The sequence below is a fragment of the Ovis canadensis genome, chromosome X (assembly GCF_042477335.2).
Source record: "Ovis canadensis isolate MfBH-ARS-UI-01 breed Bighorn chromosome X, ARS-UI_OviCan_v2, whole genome shotgun sequence".
NCBI lineage: Eukaryota > Metazoa > Chordata > Mammalia > Artiodactyla > Bovidae > Ovis > Ovis canadensis.
Window position 1 is genome coordinate 100530080 of NC_091727.1, and position 27604 is coordinate 100557683.

A 27604-nucleotide genomic window follows, 5' to 3' on the forward strand; every position below is an offset into this window, starting at 1 on the left:
TGAGAGGAGAACAAAAAACCCGAACCCTGACTCTGCTGTGTATATGACGGATGAATCTGACAGGTAGTCTAGGATACAAAGGGACAGTTGTCTCATGGCTGTGAAGCTTAGAACTCTTCCCATAGGGCTGTGATGGTAGCAGTTTCAATGCAAATTTGTTAGACTTGATAAGTGCACTGTTTATTACATGTGAATTCAATGTATTAGTAGAAAAAAGTGACAATTCCTAGACCTAGTATGAGAGTTTCTGAATATTTTTCCTGCTGGTGTCAGGTTTAAGGGAAAAAATAGCCAAGTAGGAAAGAAATAGCAGGAATTCAGGGTTGTGGTTTTTTTTTTTTTTTTTTTTTTTTTTTTTTTTGCTCACTGGGGAACATAGGCTTTCCAAACAGGGGCGGAGAGAAGTTAAGTGGCCTGGGTTGTTTCCCAGCTCTGAGTGAATTGGCTCCAGAACACACTCAATCTCCCCAAGATGGCAGTCTTCAGTTCCAAATTTTTTCTGAGAAACGTACAGACAGTCCTGCGGGGGCTCCTTAGGGAGCTGCTGTAGCCCCAAAGACACATCTAAGGGGATCTTCCCTGTTTCTTTCTAGCCAACCAGTCAGGCACAGGATAGGTGGTCATAAAAGCTTTTGTTGAATGACTCACCTACTGAATGTTTCACAGTGATCTGTCAAAGATGTTGAAGAAAAAGAAAGGTTTATCTATAGATTAAAAGAGACCTGTTTGTGAAGTTCCAGATAAATTCATCAAAGCTGAATTTCTGTGTAGGTATATGTGCTTTGCTTGTGCCCTAATCATGTGTGTCTTAATAATCATGGCTACCATTATGTATATCATGCAGAACACTGGTGTCTCTATACAAGTAGGAGCAGGGCTTCAGGTACTATAGTGCCAAACGATCCCCAGCCCCCTCCCCCCCAAAAAACACACACTAGTATTTTTCCAAACTGAAGTCTAGTTGATTTACAGTATTATTTTTCTCCACCAATATTAAACTACATCTTCACCAACACTTTTTTTCCACTTTAAAATTTTTGCCAAATCTATAGGTGTAACATGGTATCTTGTGGTTTTCACTTGTGTCCTCTTGAGTGCTTAAGAGTTTGAGAATCTTTTTTTTTTTAATGCTTATTGCCATTTGTGTTTTCTCTCCTGTGAAAGGCTTGCTTATGCCTTTTGCTCACTTTGGGGGGAATTGCCTTTTTCTTAAATATTTTTTAGATCTTTCTGCATTCCTGATAGGAATCGTTTATGAATATTATATATGTAATATATAATTATGTATCTGGAGTGATTAACATCAATAAGTCCTCGACTTCACGTTAAAGACCTAAAGACACTCTAAAGATAATTCACACAACGTTGAGACCTAACGGTGTCACGAGTTATTCTACACAGTTTTAAGAAAATCTTTCCTTGGGATCAAGCCCCCTAGAGCCTCACAGAAACCTATCTCTTCCCCCAACCTGGGCCTTTCCGTCGTGTTTCAAAGATTAGCAAACTCATGATGCAAGCGCACCAAGGAGGCACTCAAGAAGACCTCCATAAGTGAACAAACGAATGAAGGAAAGAATGTTACTGCGTTGTTAGGTAAAGTGAGGAAAAAAGGAATGTTGGATGGCCGGCTGATTATCGGCCGGCCTCCAGGACGCACAGTGCGGGGAGAGCGGGGAAAGTAGAAGAAGGTGTCTTTATTTACACCTGGTCGTCGCCGCCCAGAGGCTCACAACTTGGCGCGCAGAAGGCAGCGCTGACGGGTCGCGGGTCCGAGGTGGGCGCGGCGGCCCTTTGGGCCCCGCCCCTTCCCGCCCCCCGACGACGCCACGGCCCCGGCCCCGCAGCGGCCGCGCGAGAGCCTGCGCACTGGGGCCCCAGCGCCTGTAGCGGCTCCGGGCTCGGCTGCTCCGAAGATGGCGGAGCGCGCCGGCGGCGGCACATCCTTGAGGGGACTGCGCGAACGAATGGGTGAGCGGGCCGGCGGCTCCCGGGGGTGCCCGGGCCCGTGCGGGACGCGGGCTTCCCGCGGCTTCGGGGACCGTCGGAGCGGGAGAACTTTACTCCGGAGTCGCCTCGCGCGCCGTCGGGTCCTCCCCTCACCCCCGTCGGAGCGCCCCGGGACGGGACGGGTCGCCGAGAGGGGACGCGGGCGGGAGGGGAGACCAGCCCAAGCCCTTCAGCCCGCGGTCCAACTGCCACTGCCGACGGCCGCACCCCCTCCGGCGGGCGGGGCGCAAGAGAACTAACGGGCGCTACTGGGGCGGGAGGGCGGGCGCCTGGCACCCGGGAGCCCGAGGACAACCCCGAGCCCCGCCTGCCTTTCGGGGGCGGCGGGCGCCGGGACGGCCCTCTCTGCTCGAGGCAGCCCTGGAGATTCCCCTGAGCCCTCGACGCTCGAGCTTTCTTCGTCTACCATAGTCGGAACCCAGGGCTCTCCGGAGGCTTGACCTCCCGCACCGTCCTGGTTAGGATCTGGTTAAGGTCCTGTGAGGAGGGGGCTTTGAGGGTCTTGATTTGAAATTTGGAATGAGACTTGCCCCCATCCCCCGCTCCTCTTGGCTTGCCTCCTGTAGCACGTGATCGCCAGGATGTCACCTTCCGTGGGACGTCTTGCAGACCCTAGGCTGAACTGAACGAAACTCAGCGCTTCTGGGTGCTTTCTTCTAAACTGGTCTCATCACCAAAGAAATTTTTCTCCCAAATCGTTTATTTTGTAAAATTTGGTAGCGCATGGCTTAGCCCAGGAGACTGCTCCAGTGCTTGAACTAGTATATGTTGCTTGTGGGAGGTTGCTTTTAGTTCTCGAGCTAGTTTCCTCCTATATGACCTTGAGTAAAACAGTCTTATTGATTTTATTGAAGTCCTTCGGGAATTTTCCATTTGCAGTTAAGAAATTAATTTAGACTGGCTGCAATTGGAAGGGTTTATGTTACTTCAGAACGCTTTGAATTAACTCCCCAGAGACTATGTCAGCAGCAAATACACTTTCATTATTGCACAGGGAGAAAAACTCTTCTGTCTTTAGCTTATTATGGTTCACCTACAGGGAGAGTTTGCAATAAATTCCGATTGTTTTATTGTTTATTGGCACCTAAGGTTCTCTGACATTGACTTATTTCACTGATTTAAACTAACCAGCATTCTGGTTAACCGATCCGCCCCCCCCCCCAACGTATTTTTATATTGAACATTGCAAAGTATTTTTAAAATTTTACATGGGACAGTTGCTTGGAATTCACAGTATTTCAAACCAAAAACTTGAAAGCAAAATAAAAAAGGCTTAACCCAGAGCCCTAGTTGACATCTTTGCTGCCCATTTCATATTAGGAATGAAAACATCACATATTAGAGTTTTCAGAGGATCACCTTGATTAGAAAGAACTTTCTTCTTGGTCACAGTATTTTCCTGAAGGGGACAAAGGGTCAATGAAATGTGCTGCCACTTTGTGGCAGTTGCTACTTTTCTCTTATACAAATAACAGTGAGTAAACTTTGTTGCTGTTTTAGGCAAAATTCCTTGAATCCCCTTTATTTTTGTTGTTCCCTGATTGCAAATTTCTTTGGTTTCTTTTTTTTTTTTTCTTAATATTTTCTCACTCTCTCCCTGGCCTAATAACATGCAAACTTCAAGTAATAAGGCCATGGACAGAGAGCCTTGGTGTGGGTGGAACAGATCTGCAGGGGACCACACCACTCCAAACTACTCAGCTTTGAAGAAGGGTGCATCCAGGACTGGGCCAGCAGCTATGTGGGAAGGCTCAGGGACGGGGTTGCTGGAAGACAGTCTGCTGCTAGATATCACTGGCAGCCTACGCTTTGAAGGCTGCATCCAGCAGGAGCTCAAGACTTGTAGCAATTTACCTCTTTTTATTCTGTTACCGAAACAACAGTGAATAGGGCTGTGTTCGTTTATCTGTAGCAATTTGGTTTCATGGTATGCTTGTTTCTTGCCACAACCATAGCCCTTCTTAAAATAATTTTTTAAAAACCTTTCAATCTTTTTTTTTTTTTTTGCAATCTATGCCCTTTGCTAAGGAATAAGAAATACTGTTTCACTAGTTTATGTGATTTAATGTTTCCAGTTAGTACTGAAGAAAGGTCATGGAGAGGTGGGGCTATAGATTTTATGTGGAACTCTGTGATGTCAAGAACAACAATTGTGGCAGACAGTGTAGAATTGCTAGTAAGTATTGGGATGAATATTTATCATTGATATAAGGTTAAACATTTTGGGGTGATCGTGCTTGGGTGCAGATTTAGGAAGATTATTACCATCCTTGAAATAACTGTCTTAGAAAAGTGTTCTTCCTTTCTTGCATTTTGTTTGCTGTAGTAGAGCAGAGCCCTTATGACACAGAGTTTGTGTGTGTTGAGGAAGGAGGTTTAGGAGAGAAGCAGAAATTTTCTACTATGTTGAAGTCAGTAATGACCTAAAATGCTTTATGTCCAGAAGGGGCCTCAAAATTTCAATGATATCTTTTAAAAATCTATCAAGTGTAAAACATTCTTTAACTTTGGCATTCTAGTGGCACCTATTTTTGGTTCATTTTATTCTGAGGCTTTTATTGGGTTAGATAGCTGGAATGATTTTTATTTTCTCCTCGTAGAAGGAGAACGGCAGAGTTCCCTGGTGGTCCAGGGGTTAGGACTCTGCTGTCACTGCTGAGGGTTCAATCCCTGGTTGGGGAACTAAATTGCCACAAGCCTTGAGGTGCCACCAAAAAAAAAAAAGAGAGAGAGAATCGTTTTCTTTTTGTATTGCTTTTTACACATTTTCTTTAAACTCAGGCTTTTCTTAACCACAGCTTTTTTTTTTTTAAGGTAAATGCTTTATTTTAAAATAATTTCCATTGCTGTATTTCCAAAGTATGTTTTATACCAAAACCCATATATTTCATTTACTTATTGTTGAATAAGTTGTATACATTTAGATCTTAATTCCTTCATTATGGTATTTTAAAAAGAAGTAACCTTAAAATTAGCTGAAGTAGGAGTATTAAAATAAGTCATATAAAGGTTGATGTGGGTTTTATACAGTCTGGTCCTTCATATTTATGTAATATTTCAAAGTAAAGTTACAATTGAAGTAAGTTCTGGCTTTACCAGTTCCTATCTGTGTGATCTGGGAAAGTTGTATTTAGCTTCAGTTTGTTTATCTGTAAAGAATGAAGAAAATAATACCCGCTTTATAGGATTATTATGAGAATTAAATGAGGTAATCAATGAAAACAACTTCATAAATGGTGAAGTGATATACATTATTCATTATGGCAATTTTTTGGAAATACAGATTAAGATTCAAAATTCAGTTTTAGTAATAAAATCTACATGTTTTCTTATTTAATCTCCAGGCAGAAAGTAACTTTTAGCTTTAATTTGGAGTTTAGAGTTAGTATAAGAGCTATAGAAATACTCTATTGCACCTGTTAAATTCCTCATTGAATAGAGTTGAATGAAATGTTCATTTTGTTAACTCCAGACATGGAGGCTTTCCCCTAGTGTCTGGACATTTTTAGAGCCTGTCCTTTTGGTGAATGTATTTCTTGTCAGTAGGAATTTGGAAGTAAGGGTCTAAAAATCAGATTTGAGGGACGTTTCCTGATTGTCTAATGGTTAGGACTTGGCACTTTCACTGCCATGACCTGGAATCAGTTCCCTGGTCAGAGAACTGAGATCCTGCAAACCACCCTGTGCAGCCAAAAAACAAATTAGATTTGATATTATAACCTGTATATGGTGTGGTTCATTATTGCCACAACTACTTTTAAGTTTACTTGTGATGAATAAGATCTTTAAATCTGGTAAAATTGTACATTTTGAGGGAAATTGTCCTTATGGCCAACTAAATTGTGCCGAAATATATGGACTTTCCTTATGTCTTTTAAACAGGAAAACTGAATATGCAAAAGCAACAGTGGTTTTCTCTATGCTCACATAGAAATGTGAGTGGAAGGGGGGTGTGTAGGATGGTTTATTTAACTTATAGACTATATAAGAATTTTCTTAGTACACCAGGACTGAAATTCAGAGAATAATTGTGGTCCACAAAATTGATAAATTACTGAAGAAGTTGAAGAGTCTAATCTTCAATTCAAATTTAGCTAGATCGTGGATTATCTGAGCTGTTTGGTCTCTGGGATTTAAAAAAAAAACATTTCCCCTTTTGAAATGGTGGTATCTATGGCAGCAGTTGTGTCACTTTCAAGGTTACTCTGTAAAATGGCTCCCAGATATCTTTCATCAGTGGCAAGTGACATCTCAGCCCATTCATTCAGAGTACAACCACAGGCCCTCTAGTCTCTTATTTAACTGCCCATCTTCAACTGTTCTACGTTTTTCTTGATATGTAGAGACCAGAATTGTATGCAGTATCACAGGGGCATGTTTCCTGTGTTTTTATACTAGGGTAGAAGAGAGTTTTCAGTATTATTTTCCAGCTCCTTCCTGAAGATGCCTGCTACCGTGAGGCATTTTCTACAGTCATATATGGAAAGAGTTCAGGGAATTCCCCAATAACTTGTTTTGGTATCATCCACAATTTTAGTTTTTCTTACTTTCCCTCAAATTTTGCTCCCACACTCTTTTATACTTCACCCTTATTGAAGTTTATTTACCATTTTCTACCTGTTTAGACAAGATGTGTTAATTAATATTTATTAACTTGATATTTTCCTACCTCGAAAAATACCATCCCATTGGAACTTCTTTGAGTATTTCTCCACCTTCACTGTGCATCAGAATAGAGCTTTTAGCAACTGCAAAGGCCTGGGCCCCATACTCAGAGAGTGGAAATGGGGAGGGGAAAGCATTGCTAATTTTTTTTTTTAAACAATTTGGGTGACTCTACTGGGGAGCCAGGGTAGATAGCTCCTGATCAAGGTAATTTATAAATGTTCTCCTTAATATTGGGCCCAATCTTTGAGGCTCTCACTGTTGACACTTTTGCTTCCAAATTCAAACCCATAAACTCCAAATCTTTTTTTAAATTCGCCCAATTCGTGGTGAAACATTTTTTCCAAATCCTTGCCCACTCAGTTTTCCTAGGCATTTTTGAGATCTGTTACTCATTAGCTCTGATTCACCCACCAGCTCATGCTGCTGCTTCCACTGACAACTCTGTGCACAGATAGGCTGGCGTGTCTACAGTAAACAGTGTTAATTCTTTGTTGAATTATTGTTGAACATCATAGGTATTCAGTATGTCTCTGCTGACCCAGAGTCATCTGTCATGCTTTCTAGAAGAGATGCTATCCTATATTCTCAAGATACAGTTTGCCACCCCTGGATTAGCTGTTTGTCTTCTTAATATTTAATCCCTTTCCTTTATCTCTGTGTATTTTAGTTGCTGCTGCTAATGCCATTGCTGAAGAAAGACGAAGTCAAGGTAGCTTTAGTTCTCTTCCATCCCAGCCTTCAAATATAAAATCACCATTTAAGCCAGGTATAATTTCTAGAGTACTTTGATAGATGTCAAAGTGTTATATCCTTTAAGTTTGATATCCTGTTGATATCTAATTATTTTCTTTTTTTTTTAGTAATAGATGGCTCTGTGCTTAAAAATGACATAAAACAAAGATTAGCAAAGGAGCGGAGAGAAGAGAAAAAAAGACAAGATGATGGTATTTTTTAAATTAATTTTTATTGGAGTATAGTTATTTTATAATGTTGCATCAGTTTATGCTGTACAGCAAAATGAATCAGGATGATGGTATATTTTAGACTTAAAAAATCAAAATGAATAAATTTTACATTAAGGTTGCATATTTTCAAAGTGGTTTTACGTTTTAATCTTTTTTAATAGTATATGTTATACAGTATGTGTTACTGTCTTTTTACTTTATGTGTTATATTGGATTAAAAGCATATACTAAATGAGATAAAGAAGATCTGTGAAAAATATTTGGCCTAATTGTTTTATTTTTGAAATAGTAGTTTCTGTTAGCTTTAATTTTCTGAAAACTAAAGTATGAACATTTTTTCAGCATTTGTAGAAACAAGCAAAATGGGCATTTCAGTAAAAATGACTCTGAAAACAAAAATGAAGGAATTCCCTGGAGGTCCAGTGGTTAACCCTGTGCTTTCACTGCTGGAGGCCTGGGGTTCAATCCCAGATTCGGGAACCAAGATCCCACAAGCCATGGCATGGCCAAAAACATTAATGAATTTGCTAAAAGTTTTACCATAGATATGGTATCTTTCACTGATTGCTATACTTTCTCAAGTGTGACTTTGTATTAATTAAGATCTAAAAGAATCCTCCAATTAAAATAAATAAATTTATATTAAAAAAATAATATTCTTTTCTAAAAGAACCATAATCTTGAGAGAATGCTTTTTCAGCTATGTATTTTCCTCATCTGGCCCTGTAAATCCACTGCAAAACTAGTGCTCACCTTCATCCAAATGGAATAGCAGTTGTCTGTTTTGGTGAGGAGCAGTTTCTTCCTGTAGCTCTTTAGAAGAGTATTTTTACAACTGCATGGATGCTCTCCAGGCTTTAGTGAGAGGAAATTTGAATGTAGGAAAACATCATGCTGGTCAGTAATATGGTATGTGCCTAAGCCCATGAAGGTCAAATTGGCATGCTTAATATGTTCTGTTTAGATGAGGCCTTTAAAAATAAGTTTCGTATTGAAAGGAAAAAAGCCATATATTCTGGCCATGTGTTTTTTAATTCTTATTTTAATGTACAGCATATTAATCTGATGGGGTTTGACTTCAGCTCAAGTCAGCAGAAACATCACATGAAAGAAAATATTTCTTTTGAATTTGGAATTTTAGTTTGGATAGGAAAGTCATTTAAGCCAATTCAGTTCTCAGGAGGTAAATGAACACCCAGTGGAAATGATTCTTTCGTGGCCATCTCTGGTCATTTATATAATAAATCTTTAGTTATTAGCACAGGTTATGTTATTTTTAAGAAAGAATAAAATACATTAACTTTCCTTCTCTGTCTGTAATGTGGAAAACTTAAACATTTTCTTGGCTCTTACCTTGCATTTGGAATATTTCAGCTAATAAAGAGACACAGCTACTTGAAAAAGAAAGAAAGTCTAAGATCGTATATGAAAAACAGATGGAAGAAAAACAGCGAAAGCTGAGGGAACAGAAAGAAAAAGACGAACAACGGAGAATATCTGCAGAAAAAAAAAGAAACGAAATGTTAGAGGAAGAAAGGGTACGTGTTTTTCTTCTTTATTAATCAGATGATACACTGTGTTGCCTGGTTCTGCAGTACTTTTTTCTTAGCCCTTCTCTGCTTTTATTGGAACTGATCCCGATTCTTCTGGAACCAGTACCAGTTCTTCTTTGGTCTTTCCTTAAACATTAGCGCCTCTTGCCCCATCCTGCTCTGAGGCCTGAGTTTAGGCTTAGTAACTGAGGTGAAGACGAGCCTTGCGCATCCAGGGAGAGAGCCCTGTGTGCCTGCAGGGTGCCTGCAGCCTGGGCTTTGTTCTGAGGCGCTTTCTCTCCTACTAAAGGTGTTGTCCCATTGCCTAGTATTCACCCATCCACTATCAGGCCCTCTCTGATAGGGCCCCCTCTGTCCCTGACTGGTCTGCTTCTCACCACTCCACTCATTGTGTGAGTGGCAGAGCCCAGCCGGATCAGAGCCTTCCACTCTCCCATGGTTCCCTGGCTCCCTTTTGTTTGCTCTCTCTCGCTCTCCCCTTATTGTTCCTTTCTTGGTCCTCTTGTGGCCTTGCTCTCTTCCTGTCTGGACTCTGGGTGTCTTTGGCACTCTGTTGATACGAGTCACTACCTTTGTCCTGCCCTCTCTTTCCCTCCCTGTCCCTCTTCAGTCCGTTTGCCTTTGGCTGTTTCTCTGTGGGCATCTGGTTAGCTGTCTCAATTTGTAGGATTCTCTCTGACACCAAGTTTTTCTCCTGTAGGTTGTTGCAGATCTTTAATGAGTGTCCTTGGCTCCTTTGGAATTGGCATGTTCCATCCTGTTCTTCACTGTCATTCTCTCTTTCTCTTTGTCCCAGTGCCCCTCAAGTGTCCCTGAGGCTCTTTGTCTGACTCTGGCCCTTTTTCTCCAATAGCACCCCCTTTTTCTTTCTACTTTCTTTGTCTTAGCTTCTCCCTCCTTTTTGCTCCCATCTTTGCTAGTTTCTGCCATGGTTCTCTCAGCGAGTGGGTTTTTATCCTCTCCCTGTCTTTTTTTTTTTTCCTGTTGCTCTAATTTTAGAATATTTTTTCTTTCCTTTTCCCTTTGTTTCCATTTCTCTCCCAAGAGCCCTCTTCTCTGTATCTTTCTCTGGTGCTCACTTTTCTTCCTAACTTTTACATGCAGTTGGCTCTTGAAAATGCCTCACCCCCGCCCCCAACTCCTTATCCCCATCAGTGAATCTTGTTTATTTTAGGGCTACTCCTGTGGTGTTTCTTCCCTGTCCATGGTTCACTAGCACCTTCTCTGTCTTTTCCCCCACATTCCAGTATTTAATGAATTCTCATTCAGAACTTGTATCACTCTATCTTCCTCTGTGAAATGTCTCCTTAAAACTACTTCTCTGTGGTGAAGAAGAGTGAAGGCCAGAGAGACTGAACTTGATAAAGACAGAACCAAAGAGAGTAAAATAGGAAACTGTTGGGTCAGGAAAGGTCCCTGGAGGACAGAGGGAGAGCCCCAAGGACTGTGAGTAGAAAAGACCATCTTAGGAAAAAAGGAACCTGAGAGAGAACACAGGGAAGGAAGAAGCAACAAAATGGCAGTGTAGACAGGGTGGGAGCCAGGGAGAGAGCGCCAGACAAGAAAGAGCCCAGAAGACCAGGAGAAAGCGCCAAAGAGAACCGGCCCCAGAGAGCTAGTGCGGGAGAGCCCTAGACAGAGCAGGGACCGATCATCACTGAGGAGGCTGCACACAGAAAAAGAGAATGATTCAGTAGAGCAGGGTAAAACCTCAGACTCAGTGGTGGTGAGGAGGGGCGAGTGTGGACAGGGGCACATGGGGAAGAGGACAGGAGCTTGCACATGAGCCACAGATGCCAGAAGGAACCTGAAAGAGCATGGAGGGTCAGCACATCTGGAAATACCACAAGAGAGCTTAGGAGAGAGGTTTTAATAATGCAAGAATATTCTCTTTTTGATCTTTATTATACTTCTGGGGTGTCTAAGTAATTTAGAACAACTTCCTTTCTGTTAGAAAATACAATTTAAAATATTGTCATTAGATAAGTTTCATTTAAAATTGCAGTTGCTTTTCTCCTCAGAGGATATGGCTGGCTCCATTTTCCTAATACGTTCACCCTCTAAACTGTGGGAACCTTGGGTTCCCACAACATCATCCTTGTAAGGATGATGTTGCTATGAAGCAGTTGTTGTCAGGGAAGAATAGAAAACTTTCTGGCCCTGAGGTTGATTTGCTTACGTGAGTGTAGTCCATGGTACGTCACAGCACAGAGATGAGGAATAGAAAACTGCATCTCATTTCTGACAGTGGCGCTGTTTTGCCATTGTGTAGCATTTGCATTCGCAGACCTGTTATTCTGTGTGGTTTAGACTAAAGCTGAGGTCAAGACATACACACCTCTTTTTAAAAATTTGATTAGTTAACACTAGGATTTAAGAAGTTAGAAATGTGGATATAATAGATGATCTGGCATAGTTTCACTTATATGTATTAGTTGATTTTTTTATCCTGCCTCATTCTACAAAGAATTTAAGGTATATTTTAAAAACTATATACCACAACCAGATGAGAAAATAAATGTTTGAGGGAATCAAGCAGAAGGGGGAATTAAAGTAAGAAAATAATAAAACATAAGGTATGACTAGCATACATCAAAGCGTACTACTCAGTCCTTGTATAGTTGCTGGAATAGGCTACACCTTTATTTCTAAATTTCCTAATGATACAAGCAAAGAGGGAAGCATGGTCAGTTTCTCGATTCATATCCATAAGATTAAAACCTACTTAGTTGGGAAAGTATGGATTCATACCTGAGATGTTTCCAATTTTAACTTTTCTCCTTTATAAAAAAAATTTTGCCTGATTAAAAAATTCGGTGGTAGGGGTATTTTATAACTGATAGATCAGAATTGTACTAGTGAATATAATACATATGTAAACATTTGTTGGCTTTTATTTTAAATAGGAGAAATTCAAAGCCGTCCTTCATCGTACACTGGAAAGGAGCAGCCGCGTTGACCGTCAAAAAAGATGGTCATGGGGAGGCTATACAACAGTAAATTCCCAAAATAAGACCGGTAATTAATACAACTGCTGAACTTTAAAGTTTATTCATTTTCACATGTAAATATTAGCTGTTAGTATACGGTTGCATTTACAATGGGTTTTCAGCTTTGTATCCTAAGTGAAAACACTGCCATGTATTCTTTGCCATGCATTTAAATTTGTGTCGTGTGAGATTGCCAAAGAAACAGGTGAAATTTTATAATAACTTTATTTTATACAGTATATCCAAAATCTTACCATTTAAACTTGTAATCTGTGTAAAAATGAATAATAATTGATAAGCTTTGCACACCTTTGTCCAGTGCATATTTTAAAAATAAATTGCCCTGTTTACTAATGATGTACTATAATTTTTCCTATGTGTGGATATAATTCTAAGCAATTGCATAAAATGTAAGTTAAATTTCCATAATTTATAAGGAATGATCAACAGTGAGCATTGCATACCTAATTAATACATGTTTATGCTCTGTATAAGTACATCATGAGCTCATCTTGTTTCAGCTAATGATGCTTTTTTAAATATGAGTACAGTAAATCTTGTATCTTTCCTCAGTCAACAAACATTCTACATCTACTGAAAAGCTTGAGCAGGGGACTTGTGGATTATATAGACAAATGTCATCTACTGGTCTTCAAAATTCTGTTGCCAAGAGTAAGTATTTATTTCATGTATTTTACTGAGTTTCAAACCAGTGAAATCAAGTCTTTATATGTATTCCTACAGTACCACTTACTTTTTAGATCATAGGATATTTAGATTTATTTTAGAAGAGCACCGTGTTGTTTCGCAGTAGAGATGGTGATTACTTTTTTGTATTTTCATCAGTATAAATCTGTTTCTTTTTTTAAATTAAAAATAATTTTTGGCTGGGTCTTTGTTGCTTCTTGGGCTTTTCTCTAGTTTCAGTGAGTAGAGGCTACGCTCTCGTTGCAGTGCATAGGCCCCTCATTGTGGTGGCTTCCCTTGTTGTAGAGCATGAGCCCTAGGCGCACGGGCTTCAGTAGCTGTGGCACATGGGCTCGGTAGTTGTAGTTCCCCAGGCTCCAGAGCATGGGCTCAGTAATTGTGGCACACGTACTTAGTTGCTCCAAAGCATGTGGGATCCTTCCAGATCAGGAATCCAATCCATGTCCCCTGCATTGGCAGGCAGACTCTCCACCACTGTGCCGCCAGAGAAGCCCCTTGTTTCTTGGTTTGTGTACTAATGGTATCAGATGGGTTTGTTGGGCTCAGGTAGCCCAACAGCTATGAAATATATTTTGACCCAAAGACATTGCCATTAAGTGACAGAATAATTTATTTTAGAATTAATCCATATTCTGTCTTACCTAAAACTGAAATCCATTTTTCCAGAAACTAGAGTAGTCCATTCAATTTCCATTAAGTTTCATGAATATTACCTAATTTAAGAAAAATAATAGTATGCAGTGGACAGGTTGATCTGCTTCAATATATGTAAAGTTGACAAGCAAGTTACCTTCCTATTTTATAATTAAGACCCCAAGAAATTCAGTGATTTCCATTCCACCCTGCTCTTCTGTGGTTTATATTTTCATCATCTGATCATAATTTTTCGGTCATTCGATCATGGTTTTAAATGGTTTTAAACTGTACATTCCACTAACAAGTCTGTGTTTTTCCCCAAAGCAAATAAAGTGGTTTTTAACAGTGTTAATGAGAGAGTATTTCTAAGCTGTACTTGACAATTCTTTGTAGAGGTGATGCAGTGCTCTTTAAAATAAAATAAAACTTATCTACTGCAGATACTTAAAATACATTTTGCTCCTGGTGTTTGCCCTTTTAATTAGCACTCCTTAGTTTCTTGACCAGGAATTGAACATGCACCCTTGGCAGTGAAAGTGTGGAGTTCTAACGACTGGAGCACCAGGGAATTCCCTAGCATTCCTTATTTTTTTTTTTAAAAATCTATACCTGAGTGTGTTTGTGACCATATCTGGCTTATACTACATGGTGCTTCTCGCTGATAGTTGAGATGGATTAGATAACTATACCCATCAAAAAAAATCCTTTTTCTTTCCAGAGAAAAAAACAAGACATGATCTTTGCAGGAAAAAGACATGGCAAACATATTCCACTTCATTCCCTCAAACTTGGCTGTAGAAAAGATATACAATTTTTGCACCTTGTGAATTGAAACAAAGGCATAATTATAGTTTGAATTAAAAATGTTTCTTTTGTGTTATTAGGTGTTATTAGGTGTCTGAGCATTTTTTGAGCATGCTGATTGCTCTAAAATTCCAGTGTGGAAAAAGATTCTGGATATCATTTAAAGCATATAATTAGTTAATTGTAGCAGTGGTTAACTTAGTGGGAAAGATTTCCGTTTTTGTCTAAATATATGTTGAAAAAGGATTTTTTGTTTTGTTTATACTTAAATTACATCATTTGTACTTTTAGAACTCTTAAAATTTTCAACAATGAACTTGAGAGATCTTTCGTTCTTTGTCAGGTTTGACGCATCTCATTTTCTCTTATAATAAATAGTCCAACAGAAGTTGATCCACTTTCCATCATTAACCTTAGTATGCTTTTCCAGAGCACTTTTACATATAGCCCAGGTTCATTCATAGATGAATAAGGGAAGATTTTCTCTAGCACCTTGCTTATCATATAATAAAATTAATTTATTATTCACAAATTCAATCCTTTAGAAAAATTAGATAACATTCATTGCAATGTCATATTTGTATACTTTCATTTTATTTTAATTGTTTCACAAGTGTTGACCCTGTTTTACTATCTAACTGATTAGAGGAATTAGCAAAGATTTCTCCACAGACATTTCTTACATTTTTATTATAGTGAGCCAACACTAGTGTGTTTTCATTAATATGTGTATGTGCTGTATTAGTGAAACATGTAAAGAAAAGGGACAGGTGATGATTTTCAAGTTAGTAATGAGTTAAATTGCACTGAAGAAACAATTCCAAGTAATTTTTTAAATGATATCTTCACTTGTTTTTAATCCAAGAAGGTATGTGTGGAAGATACTTTATGAAATAACTTGCTTTATAGTATATTACACACTCTGAAATGATTAATGCTATAATTAATGATTCCACGGAAAATCAAATCAATATTTTCACTGGCTTACCTTTGTAAAATCCCTTCAAACTGAAATAAAACCTGTTCAATCCAGAGAGATGAACATTTCAAACTCAAATGAAGTTCATAATCTAACCTGTGATATTTTAAATAGCTTGCTTTATATTTTAATTAAAAAAAAATATGTTTGGCTCTGCTGTGTGTTCAGCATGCAGGATCTTAGTTCCCTGACTGAGGATCAAACCCACGCCCTCTGTAGTGAAAATACAGCCTTAATCACCAGGGAAGTTCCTAAGTAACCTTTCTTTAAATCGTAACTGATTCAAATAATCTGTTTTTCTTCTACTCAGTGCTGACTTAACATAACTTCATACTATTTTGTCATTTCTTGCAATGTTGATAGTAAGGGATAGGTGATCTCATCATATGATCGAATTGATTACATTTCTGTGGATTGTGCTATGCAATTACATTATCAGTTCTAGAATTTTCAAATGATGCTGCATTATCAGCATTTACTTTAATCTATAGCTCCCCAAAAGAATTCTTGTTTTCTTCTTTTGGCCACTCGGCTTGTGGGATCTTTGTTCCCTGACCAGGGATTGAACTCTTGGCAGTGACAGCACAGAGTCCTAACTCATGAACTGCCAGGGAATTCCCCAAAGGGTTCTTCTTTAAACAGACTTCCATCAGTATTCTGAGCTGGAATATTTAAAGTGAAGTGAAAGTGTCTACACAAAAGGGATTATTTTCCCATATGACTAGTTTGGGTTGCTAACATTGAGACATCTGTGCCAAATATTAATTATTATTTTTATTTTAAAAATACTAGTTGAGAGAATTCCTTGGCAGTCTGGTAGTTGGGACTTGGTGCTTTCACCTCTTTGGGCTGGGGCTCAATCTTTGGGGAACTAAGATCCTGCAAGCCATGCAGCGCAGCCAAAAAAATAAAACTCATTAAAACTAAAGTGTATAAATTAGTTTAGTGATAGATGTCATGCAGCCAATTAAAATAAATTTATTAAAAAAATAGATGTCATGGACTGTGTCTAAAATTATACATTGTGTATTCCTAATTTGGGAACTTTGATATTGTCAGTCAGTATGAGATATTTTCTCTCTTTTTATTATTTCCTAGATAATTTTATTTCTCTTTGGATGACTTAAAGAGTAACCTGGTTTTAACTTTGGGCATGTAGAATCTCTTCATAATACTTGAAATTTAAAAAAATTCTTACAAGGAAGAGTAGAGAAGATTAAAAAAAAATGTTGGGAAAAAAGGAGTGGCTCACTCCTGAAGGAAGCTGTTTAAACAGCTTGTAAATAGTAATGTTCCTGGACTTCTCTGGCAGTCCACTGGTTAAGACTCCATGCTCCTAATGCAGGGGGTGCGGGTTCAATCTCTGGTTGGGGAACTAAGATTCCACATACTATGTGGCATGGCCAAAATGTTTTCCTAATTTTCTTAAAGAGTATTATTTCTTTGCCTTTGATCTCCAGAAACACCAGAAAAGAGACGAAGTTCATCTTTGAATAGAAGATGTAGCGGACTGCATTCATCTACAGAAACAGAACAAGTGGAAGAAAAACGACCTGGTTAGTTATTTCTAAGTGCCAGTCTTAACTGGTGGTTTAAATGTGTTCTATTTATGTCAACATTCAGCTGCTTGAGAAGCCATTCCAAAACATTGAAAGCCAAAATATCCCTTCTTTAACTAAAAAATATACTTTGGTGACATGCTTATTTGGCTGAAGCTAGAAGAATCTCTTTATTATTATTTTTTTCTTTTTCCCAAAACTGAATTTTATTGGAAGGTCTAGTTCTCGTTAAGTGTCATACAACAATAAAATATATAATTCTGCCATGAAGCAGAGAACCAGACCATAGAATGCTGGTATAGATAGATTTGTCCTGAAGCACTTCATTCCTTCGAACATTTCATTAGTTCGTATATAGGAAATAAAAGGAAAGTGAAGTCACTCAGTTGTGTCCAACTCTTTGCGACCCCATGGACTGTAGCCTACCAGGCTTCTCTGTCCATGGGATTCTCCAGGCAAGAATACTGGAGTGGGTCACCATTTCCTTCTCCAGGGGATCTTCCCGACCCAGGGATTGAACCTGGGTCTCCTGCATTGGAGGCAGATGCTTTAACATCTGAGCCACCGGGAAGCTCTAAATTAGTGGCCGCATTTTGAACTTCAGAGCTTTGCTGCTTCACAGCATAATCCATGTCTATCCTTTGGGGGTGTATTCACTGCTGATCATTACACACAAGATTTCAAAATTATTACTGAACTACTTGTTTATTTAAAGTTTTTTCTGACACCTTTCCCTTAAGTTTTCCCTATTAAACATGATTGTTCCTTTTTGTTTCATAACAAACTGTTCACTTACAGAGGATTCAGGTCACATCCTGTTAAAACAAATGTCATTGTGGCAGGGATCTTCATGAACTTAAAAGTTTATTGGAGCAAGCGCTCAGCCAGTAAAGAATCCGCCTGCAATGAGGGAGACCTGGGTTTGATCCCTGGGTTGGGAAGATCCCCTGGAGAAGGAAAAGGCACCCACTCCAGTATTCTGGCCTGGAGAATTCCATGGACTGTATAGTCCATGGGGTTGCAAAGAGTCAGACGTGACTGAGCGACTTTCACTTTTGGAGAAGGAAATGGTAACCCACTCCAGTACTCTTGCCTGGAAAATCCCATGGACTGCAGCCTACCAGGCTTCTCAGTCCATGGGGTCGCAAAGAGTCGGACACGACTGAGCGACTTTCCTTTCCTATTTACAGCAAGATTTACTTAATTCACTCAGTCCCTGGGAGCTAGTGGCAATGAACTTGACAAATGTGACTGTCAGTGACATATATCTGGAGGAATCCATGTCAGAGTGCTTTTGTCATTTACAACTTTTTTCTCCACATGTGAGTTTCTCCATAGAGACTCCATACATTGGGTATGGTAATAGATACATTACCTGGATCCCCGCATTGGGATTATTGTGGTATGCTGGGCCTTTGCCTGTCTATTCAGGTCTTATCTTCCCTAACAGTGCAGTCCCATCAGGTGGCAGTGTTTGGTCCTGTTATGTATGTGTGGTTCTCAATTGCCTCTGCTTTTAGGTTGGGATACTTATCATTTAGAGCAGTTCACATTGCTCTTTCTTGCTTTCTTCATTTATTTGTGAGACCTCAAACTGAGTCCTTTCTGTTTGTTCTGATCATTTAGTTTGTTAGCTATATACCTCTCTTTGGGAGAATACTTTAATTGGTTGCATGCTCATCCCAACAAAAGTGTCAGTAGCCAGGAACAAAAGTACTGCTTCATTAGTAGTTTAATAGCAATAATCCAGGTAATAAGCATAAAGTTAGGTTGTATCACTTAAGTTTTTACAGAAAGGCATAAAAATAATTTGAATCAATACTTTGCAAATGAGTGAGTTTGCACAACATTTTATGTTGTATATTTATTTTACGATGGCAAGCATGGTGGAGTAGTTATCAGGGTAATTTATAGGATGAGATGGTTTTTTTAAATTTTAAAACTGTGGGTTTCTTGACCTGTGCTTAAATATATCACAGTATTATAAAAAGGGCTGGATTTTAAGTACATAGGAAAACCTAAATAATATCAAGAGGGAAAGCCAACCTTCTTTTTTTCTTAAAATGTGGAAGAATAACATTGAGTGGCTCTTTAGCTTTTAATTAAGAACATAAAGATTGTAAAATAGGGACTTCCCTGGCAGTCCAGGGTTTAACACTTTGCCTTCCAATACAGGGGGTCCAGGTTTGATCCCTGTTCAGGGAGCTAAAAATCCCACATGCCTTGTGGCTAAAAAAACCAAAACGTAAAACAGAAGGAATATTGTAACAAATTCAGTAAAGACTTTAAACATGGTCCATGTAAAAAAAAATGTTTAAAAGAAGATTGTTGGTAAAACAGATTTTCAGGGTTATGGGTCACATATCGTGTTAAATATGCCTCTGGGTAGTAAGTCCTCAGTCATAGAGAGTTCTAATGCATTGTTCCCATCCTTTTTCTCCTTTTTTCCTTCACTTTTTCCTTTCCAAAATATATCCCGCCCCCTTTCCTTGTTTTTCGGTCAACATCCATATGATTAGTGAACCAAAGTGCTTTCATAGACTTTGTTGTAGTGCAGCTTTATTTCTCCTGTTTCGAATTCCTGACTTTGCTTCTGCCTAGTTGTATGTGTGTCAAATTATTTTCTGCCCATCTCTCCCCAGTGTATTGTGAGGTATTCTAATTCGGTTCAGTTCAGTTTAGTTGCTTAGTCATGTCTGACTTTTTGCAACCCCATGAACTGCAGCACGCCAGGGTTCCTTGTCCGTCACCAACTCCCAGAGCTGGCTCAAACTCATGTTCATCGAGTTGGTGATGCCATCCAACTATCTCATCCTCTGTCATCCCCTTCTCCTGCCTTTAGTCTTCCCCAGCATCAGGGTCTTCTCTAATGAGTCAGTTCTTCACATCAGGTGGCCAAAGTATTGGAACTTCAGTTTCCGCATCAGTCCTTCCAATGAATATTCAGGATTGATTCCTTTAGGATTGACTGATTTGATTTCCTTGCAGTCCAAGGGTCTCTCAAGAGTCTTCTCTGACACCACAGTTCAAAAGCATCAATTTTATTTATTTAATCGGTTGTGTGCTCATCCCAACAAAAGTGTCCTTTTTGGACATCAGTCAGACTGATGCTTTCTTTATGGTCCAACTCTCACATCCATACATGACTACGAGAAAAACTAACTTTGACTATATGGACTTTTGTCGGCAAAGTAAATGTCTCTGCTTTTTAACATGCTGTCTAGGTTTGTCATAGCATTTCTTCCAAAGAGCAAGTGTCTTAATTTTGTGGCTTCAGTCACCATCTGCAGTGATTTTGGAGCCCAAGAAAACAAAATGTGTCACCGTTTGCATTGTTTCCCCATCTGTTTGCCATGAAGTGATGGGAGCAGATGCCATGATCTTTGTTTTTTGAATGTTTTAAGCCAGCATTTTCACTCTTCTCTTTCACTTTCATCCAGAAGCTCTTTAGTTCCTCTTTACTTTCTGCCATAAGAGTGATATCATCTGCATATCTGAGGTTATTGATATTTCTGCCTGCAGTCTTAATTCCAGCTTGTGCTTCATTCAGCCTAGCCTTTAGCCTGATGTACTCTGCATAGAAGTTAAATAAGCAGGATGACAATATACAGCCTTGACATACTCCTTTCCCAATTTGGAACCAGTCCATTGTTCCATGTCTGGTTCTAACTGCTGATTCTTGACCTGCATACAGGTTTCTCAGGAGGCAGGTAAGGTGGTCTAGTATTCCCATCTCTTTAAGAGTTTTCCATAGTTTGTTGTGATCCACACAGTCAAAGGTTTTAGTGTAGTCACTGAAGCAGAAGTAGGTGTTTTTTCTGGAATTCTCTTGCTTTTTCTGTGATCTGGTGAGTGTCGGCAGTTTGATCTCTGGTTCTTCTGCCTTTTCTAATTAGAATTCTAATTATTTTTAAAAATATGTTACTCCCATCAAAAATCTCAATGGTTTGTCTTAAATTTCTTTAGCTATTAGAAATCTAGTTATTATACTTTTATTTTCTGTAGCACAAACTGTCAGTGTTAAAAAAGTGATTAGGCACATAGGTATGTAAGTAAAATGCTTTCTCTGCCAAAAGTGAGGAACTGAAAAATAGCTGAGTCTTTTTGGTATATTTACCAAGTCTTTAAAAAGCCACCATCAAATACCTTTTTAAAAATATTTAGGGACTTCCCTGGCAGTCCAGTGGTTGGGATACTGCACTCTCACTGCCCAGGCTGTGGGTTTAATCTATATTCAGGGAACCAAGATCCCACAAGCTGCATGGTTAGGCCCACAAAAAAAAAGTTTATTTTAAAGTAATAAATATTTAAACCAATAAATACTTAGTGTAAAAAACTTCAATGTAATTTCCTATTATCCCAGTACTCACTGATAACTGAATATTTACATTTATATATTTTTAATAAAGTATAATCATAACCTGCTTTTGTTTAGATTCAAAATATATATTTCTTAGGCTAAAAATATTTAGATTGTTAAAACTGGAAGAGACCTTGGAGATCCAGCCCATTCTGATTACTGTGTGTTAGTTGCTCAGTCATGTCTGACCCTTTGCAACCCATAGACTATAGCCCATGGGGCTCCTCTGTCCATGGAATTTTCCAGGCAAGAATACTGGAGTGGGTTGCCATTTCCTCCTCCAATTCTGATTACTGTCTTACTACAGTTTTTAGTATGGGTGAGAAAATGTTTATACTCTATCTTAAAATAATCATGTATAGAGTGTCTTATGTAATCACCTGTAATGGCAAAATCTCTGGCCCTGGTGACTTTGTTTAGATTACTTTTTATAAGTGTCCAAGGTTTTGTAATTGCCTATGAAAATCATTCTGAACTATAGTGTGGTTAAAATAGAAATGCTTATTGCAGACATCAGCTTTGGAGAAGCATCTTATTTTCATCTAGAGAGCTCTATTGCTTTCACAACGCCTCTCTTTTAGTGGTGGTGCCTCTGAAGTACCAACTCTGAGATGTTTCTGTCTTGTGTCTGTGATCCATTTCACTAAACATTTCTGTATGGTGTGTAATCCCTGTGATTTCCTAATAAATGACTCTGATTTTGTTTTTATACTGCTAATGGTACATTCCCGTCTTGTCAAATTTCTACCTGTGGGGAATTTCACTCTCTGTTCTCATTTATCCACAGGCATCCACAGTGTAATCCAGTATGTAAACATGCCCCTGCTTAGGCCTAGCAGTGATGAATTGAAGAGTGCCATAGTGCCTCCCCAGTCAACAGCGGTGATGCCTTTCCAGGAGAAGGTAGAAATACCTTCCAAGACTAGTGTGGGAGTCGCCCCCAAGGCAAGTGTGGAAGTGCCCCCTGAGGTGAGCGTTGAAGCACTCACCAAGGCAAGCTTGGATGAATCCTCCCAGGTGAACGTGGAAGCACCCCCTGAAGTGAGTGTGGAAGCGTTCCCGGAGGAGAGCATGAAAAAACACCCCAAGGTGAGTGTGGAAACACTCCTGGAGGCGAGCATGAAAGAACACCCTGCCGTGAATGTGGATGCACTCCCGGAGGCGAGCATGAAAGAACCCCCCAAGGTGGGCATGGGTGCACTCGCGGAGGAGAGCATGGAAGAACCCCCCAAGGTGAACGTGGGTGCACTCACGGAGGAGAGCATGGAAGAATCCCCCAAGGTGAGCGTGGAAGCACTCGCAGAGGAGAGCATGGAAGAACCCCCCAAGGTGAGTGTGGGTGCACTCGCGGAGGAGAGCATGAAAGAACACCCTGCCGTGAATGTGGATGCACTCCCGGAGGCGAGCATGAAAGAACACCCCAAGGTGAGCGTGGATGCACTCCCGGAGGCGAGCATGAAAGAACACCCCAAGGTGAGCGTGGATGCACTCCCGGAGGCGAGCATGAAAGAACACCCCAAGGTGAGCGTGGATGCACTCCCGGAGGCGAGCATGAAAGAACACCCCAAGGTGAGCGTGGATGCACTCCCGGAGGCGAGCATGAAAGAACACCCCAAGGTGAGCGTGGATGCACTCCTGGAGGAGAGCATGAAAGAACACCCCAAGGTGAGCGTGGGTGCACTCCTGGAGGAGAGCATGAAAGCACCCTCCAAGGTGAGCGTGGACGTACTCGCGGAGGAGAGCATGAAAGAACCCCCCAAGGTGAGCGTGGGTGCTCTCCCAGAGGAGAGTGTGGAAGCACTACCAGAAGTGAATATGGAAGGACCCTCTGCAAATGTGGAAACATCACCTGAGACAAGTGAGGACTTATCCTTTGAAGCACATGTGGATCCATCCCTGGAGGTGAGCATGGACTCATCCCCAGATGTGAGTGTGAACCCATCTCCTGAAGTGAGCATGGACTCGTCCCAGGAGGTGAGCACGGAAGCATCATCTGAGGCTAGTGTGGACATATCTCCCGAGGCGAGCATGGAAACACTCCCTGAGGAGAGTGTGGAAACATCCCCCGAGGAGAGTGTAGAAGCATTCTCAGAGGCAAGCATGGATGCACTCCCAGAGGAGAATGTGGAGGTGCTCCCCAAGGAGACCACGAAAGGGCCTTCTGAGGCAAGTGTGGAGGTGCCCCTGGAGACCTCCCCCGAGGTGACCGTGGAAATATCTTCCAAGGTAAAGTGAAAGATTTTCCACAGGTTCGACAAGTGCCTTTCATTGACAGATTTTCTATTAAAATCTATTATTTTTTGTTGTATAGATGATGATGGGTCAGAGTTCACAACATACAGCATTCTATGATAAAATATATTCACTTTAATGATTTAAAATTATCTGATACTCATTGTCTCAGAGTTTCCCCCTAAAGCTGGAATAATAGATATTTTTTAATAGAAGGGATAAAATATAGTGGTTTATATGAATTATGTTTCTAAACTCTGAAAGAATGTTTTGAGAACTATCGCAGAGCTCAATTAGGATTTACAAATAAAATTAAGTTTTGAAGTAAAAGAATTCTTTTAAATTATTTCTATGACCTGTTTGAATTGTACAATATAAAATGTTAGTCTGGAAGAATGAATGTCTGTACCTAAGTCTCATGCATGAAAGGAGAATTGGGATTTTTAGGAGCATTTTATTCAGAATTTTTTTCTTTTGAAAGGGCAGCCGCAAAAGGTAATACTAGTAACTTTTTATATGATCGTATTGATTTGTTCAGAAATCAGAAATGGGCGAACAGCCCTCAAACCCTATTACCAAGAAGCGTGTACCACCATCGCAGATACCGTGTTATAGATGGTCGTCATCTCCTACAAGAAGGTGGTGTCCACCATCTCCCACCAGTGCTAGGTAAGTAGCTTATTTGCAGCTGTTCCTGATATATGTTTTACCAGGATAAACCTCGCATCAGTGTTTCATAAATAATGTAGTATGCATGGTAACAAATATAAAGGGAAAAGCCTTTAAAAATGGATTTACCTTTTCTCTATTATAAAATATATCATGATGTCAAGACATTATAGTGTGTGAAATGGTACAGTAAAAATCAACACATATATATTATAAAGTCATACCAGACTTCCTCCATTTACTGTTTTTTTTTTCCAGTAGGCAAATTCAAAAGAATTGCCCCTCATCACCTTCACCTGGCACGTCAAAACAATCGACACAGTTTTGTTTTTCCTATAAAGTAATTCCTACGCAGCGTACCGTATTTGCACAAAATGCATTAGGTACTATGGGAATGAAAAGCAAAGCCGTTTCTAACACCATTAACAACTCTGAGGCTGCAAGCCAAAAGGATATGATCTGTGAAGGTGAGTTCCTTCACTAACAAGTTCATTTCAGCAACCAGAAAATCTCAAGGTAGTTTGGGAACTGTCATTGTTATTTTATTCCCCAGTGCAAAGAACTATAGGAAGCAAACTTTCATTAAAGAGCATCGCACCAGTCACACTGGCACAATGCTTGTTTTTTCTTGCCGCAACTTCTGATTTAGCCCCATTTTTGGAACTGATGTTTAGTGTATACAGATGGGTTGGATGAATGTCATGGTCTAGGTGGTCCCTGCAGTTCCTTCCAGCTCTGATAGTGGATGGCCCTTAGGTATTTTCCATCCTTGGAGACAGCGCATCCAGCCATTTGTGGCTGAGCAGGTTTCCATCAGGAGCTGTAGGGTAGTTCTTATGCATAGAGCATAACATGTGTCAGGTCAGTATGTGGGTTACAAAAAATACCATACTGGTTTTTTGACTATCACATGCATTCTTTTTTTTTTAATTGAAGTGTAGTTGATTTAAAATTTTATGTTACTTTATGGTGAACAGCAAAATGATTCAGATACACATATATAGATATTCTTTTTCATATTCTTTTCTATTATAGGTTATTATAAGATACTAAATATAATTCCCTGTGCTTATGCTCAGTCCAAATGAGGTATAAATCTTTTATTTTTCTTTTTTGGCCATGCTGCACAGCTTGGGGGATCTTAGTTCCCCAACCAGAGAGTGAACCCAGCAGTGAAAGCAAGCAGTCAAGTAGGACCTTACTGTTTATTTTGTATGTAGTGTATCTGCTAATCCCGAACTCCTAATTTATCCCTTCCCCTCTGCCTTCCCCTTTGGTAGCCATAAGTTTGTTTCCTATGTCTGGGAGTCTGTTTCTGTTTCTTTTTTTAATTGAAATATAATTGATTTATAAGAATTTTCCACAGTTTGTTGTGATCCAGACAGTCAAAGGTTTTAGCATGGTCAATGAAGCAGAAGTAGGTGTTTTTCTGGAATTTCCTTGCTTTTTCTGTGATCCACCTGCATTGCTTAATTTTAAATACACTCATGAATTTTGCTTTTTGAAGGAATTACACAGTGAATTCTTTGTAACAGAAACAGTCTTTTTATTACAGTTTATTTATTCCTGATTTCTTAAAATCCTCATTTTCATATGTAGTTTATTTAAAACAAATTTGTCACATGAACTCCATGTGGTCGCCTTATTTTACTGATAGTCTTGGTTTCTTTGGTTATCCACAGTTAGCCACTTTATGATCAACCAAATATATTAACATACTGTTATCAACACTTAGTGAAATAATATTTATTTAATAAAAATGATGCACAATTTTCAGAATGTATGCTGAATATATTTTTGTTTAATTGACTTAAGATTTGTGCACTTCAGGGAATTCCCTGGCAGTCTAGTGCTTAAAGACTCGGTGCTTTCACTGCTGGGTTCATCCCCTGGTTGGGGAACTAAGATCCCCCAAGCTGTGTACCATGGCCAAAAAAGAAAAAAAAGAAGATTTATACCTCATTTGGACTGAGTATAAGCTTATCTTCCTCCATATTCAGTATATCTTAATCTTTTTTTCCATAGAGGTAATTTAGTCAGGTATCTCAAAACAGCTAAACCAAAACAGGAACACATTATTTCTTTTGGGGACAAGTAGTTGTTAAAAGTTAACAAAATGGTACTTCTGTTGGTGGCTTGGGTTGGCCATGAGGGCATAGGAATTGGGCTTTTGAACAAAAGCTGTTACATAAATCACTTATAGTTTATTTATACATTTTATATCATGGACATACTGTTGCTGGGTTTTTTTTTAAAACATTGTACATTGTCTTGCACCTCTTTGTTGGACATAGAGGCAGTAAGTTCCCTAAACTTAACTGTTTTGCATGTTAATTTAAACTAGAGTCTGGTAATAAAGGCACACCAGGACCTAAGAATGCTGAGGAGGCAACAAAAATTTTGGCAGAAAAACGACGCCTTGCTCGTGAGCAAAAAGAAAAAGAAGAAAGACTACAAAAAGAGATGGAACAAAGGTTGGCACAGAATCATCCTTTCTATACAGTAAATCTTGGTTGGGACCCCAATTCTGAAAGTCATACTTTATCTTTAAGTTAGATGTATATAAATTCTCAAGGAGAGCTGACTTTTTCTTCAATGTGAATCAACGTGGGGAACGTTTCAAGCAGACAGGACGCTAGTGTAGATGAGTATGTGTTCCTCTTTAGTCTCCATGTGTCACGTGCTCTTGAGGTGTGCTGTAAAGATGTAGAAAGAGATCTGCCTTCACGTTAAGGGCCTCGCTCTCACAGTAGCACCTGAGTGATCACCCAAGACTGTTTCTATTGGCATTCACTGGTGTCAGCCCCTTTCTTTATTTCAAACGTCCTTTATAACTTTAGAATTTGTAAACCTGTTTATGAATAAGTTGCATGCATCATGACCCTTTCCTCCTAAATACTTCCCTGTATACTTTCTAAGAAGAAAAGCATTCTCTGATGTAACCAGGGTATTAATAACTAAAATCAGGAAATTTATTATTTTATTTTCTAATCCAGGGTCAACATACAATTCAGTTTGCTGTTTGTCCCAGTGACAGTCTTCTTTTTAAAGGTTTTTAAAATGACAGTTCTTTCTTAAAAGTTAACATGTGTGTGTAATAGGAAACTAAAAAACACAAGAAGCAAAAAACAAAGTCATCCATAATCACAAGCAGTTTACCTTTTGATGTGTCCTTCTGCCAGTGACATTCTTTATATAATCTTTTCAGTTCAGAATTCAGTCCTTAAACAGTTCATAAAAAATAACATATACACACACATAGAGATAGTAACTGGTAAAGCAACTTTGCTTGAAACTTTTTCGTAAGTTTGAAATGAAAAAGTTATCCCCCCAAATTTGTAAACTTGGAAAAGATACTTCCTTATGTTTTACTGGGTTTCCAATGACCTGTGGGCTGCAAATGTCATATACAGTTGTGGGCTACTTCAGTCTAAAGGTTTCTTGATCTTTGATCTTGAAGTCCATTTGATTTGG

The 27604-nt window shown here is 39.3% G+C and overlaps 1 protein-coding gene across 4 annotated transcripts in view; it reads left to right on the forward strand.

Moving 5' to 3' along the window:
• Positions 1-1641: 1641 nt before the first annotated feature.
• MAP7D3 (MAP7 domain containing 3) overlaps positions 1642-27604 on the forward strand; it is a 35886-nt gene continuing 9923 nt past the window's right edge. For 2 of the 4 annotated variants that reach the window (XM_070291955.1, XM_070291957.1), the window contains exons 1-11: positions 1642-1968; positions 7343-7441; positions 7536-7619; positions 9015-9178; positions 12100-12211; positions 12757-12855; positions 16771-16866; positions 22017-23455; positions 24000-24130; positions 24389-24597; positions 26475-26604. In XM_070291955.1, coding sequence (XP_070148056.1) covers positions 1914-1968; positions 7343-7441; positions 7536-7619; positions 9015-9178; positions 12100-12211; positions 12757-12855; positions 16771-16866; positions 22017-23455; positions 24000-24130; positions 24389-24597; positions 26475-26604 — 2618 coding nt within the window. In that variant the 5' untranslated portion in view covers positions 1642-1913. The remainder of the gene's footprint in view (positions 1969-7342; positions 7442-7535; positions 7620-9014; positions 9179-12099; positions 12212-12756; positions 12856-16770; positions 16867-22016; positions 23456-23999; positions 24131-24388; positions 24598-26474; positions 26605-27604) is intronic. The other 2 variants (XM_070291956.1, XM_070291958.1) reach the window with 1 other exon arrangement.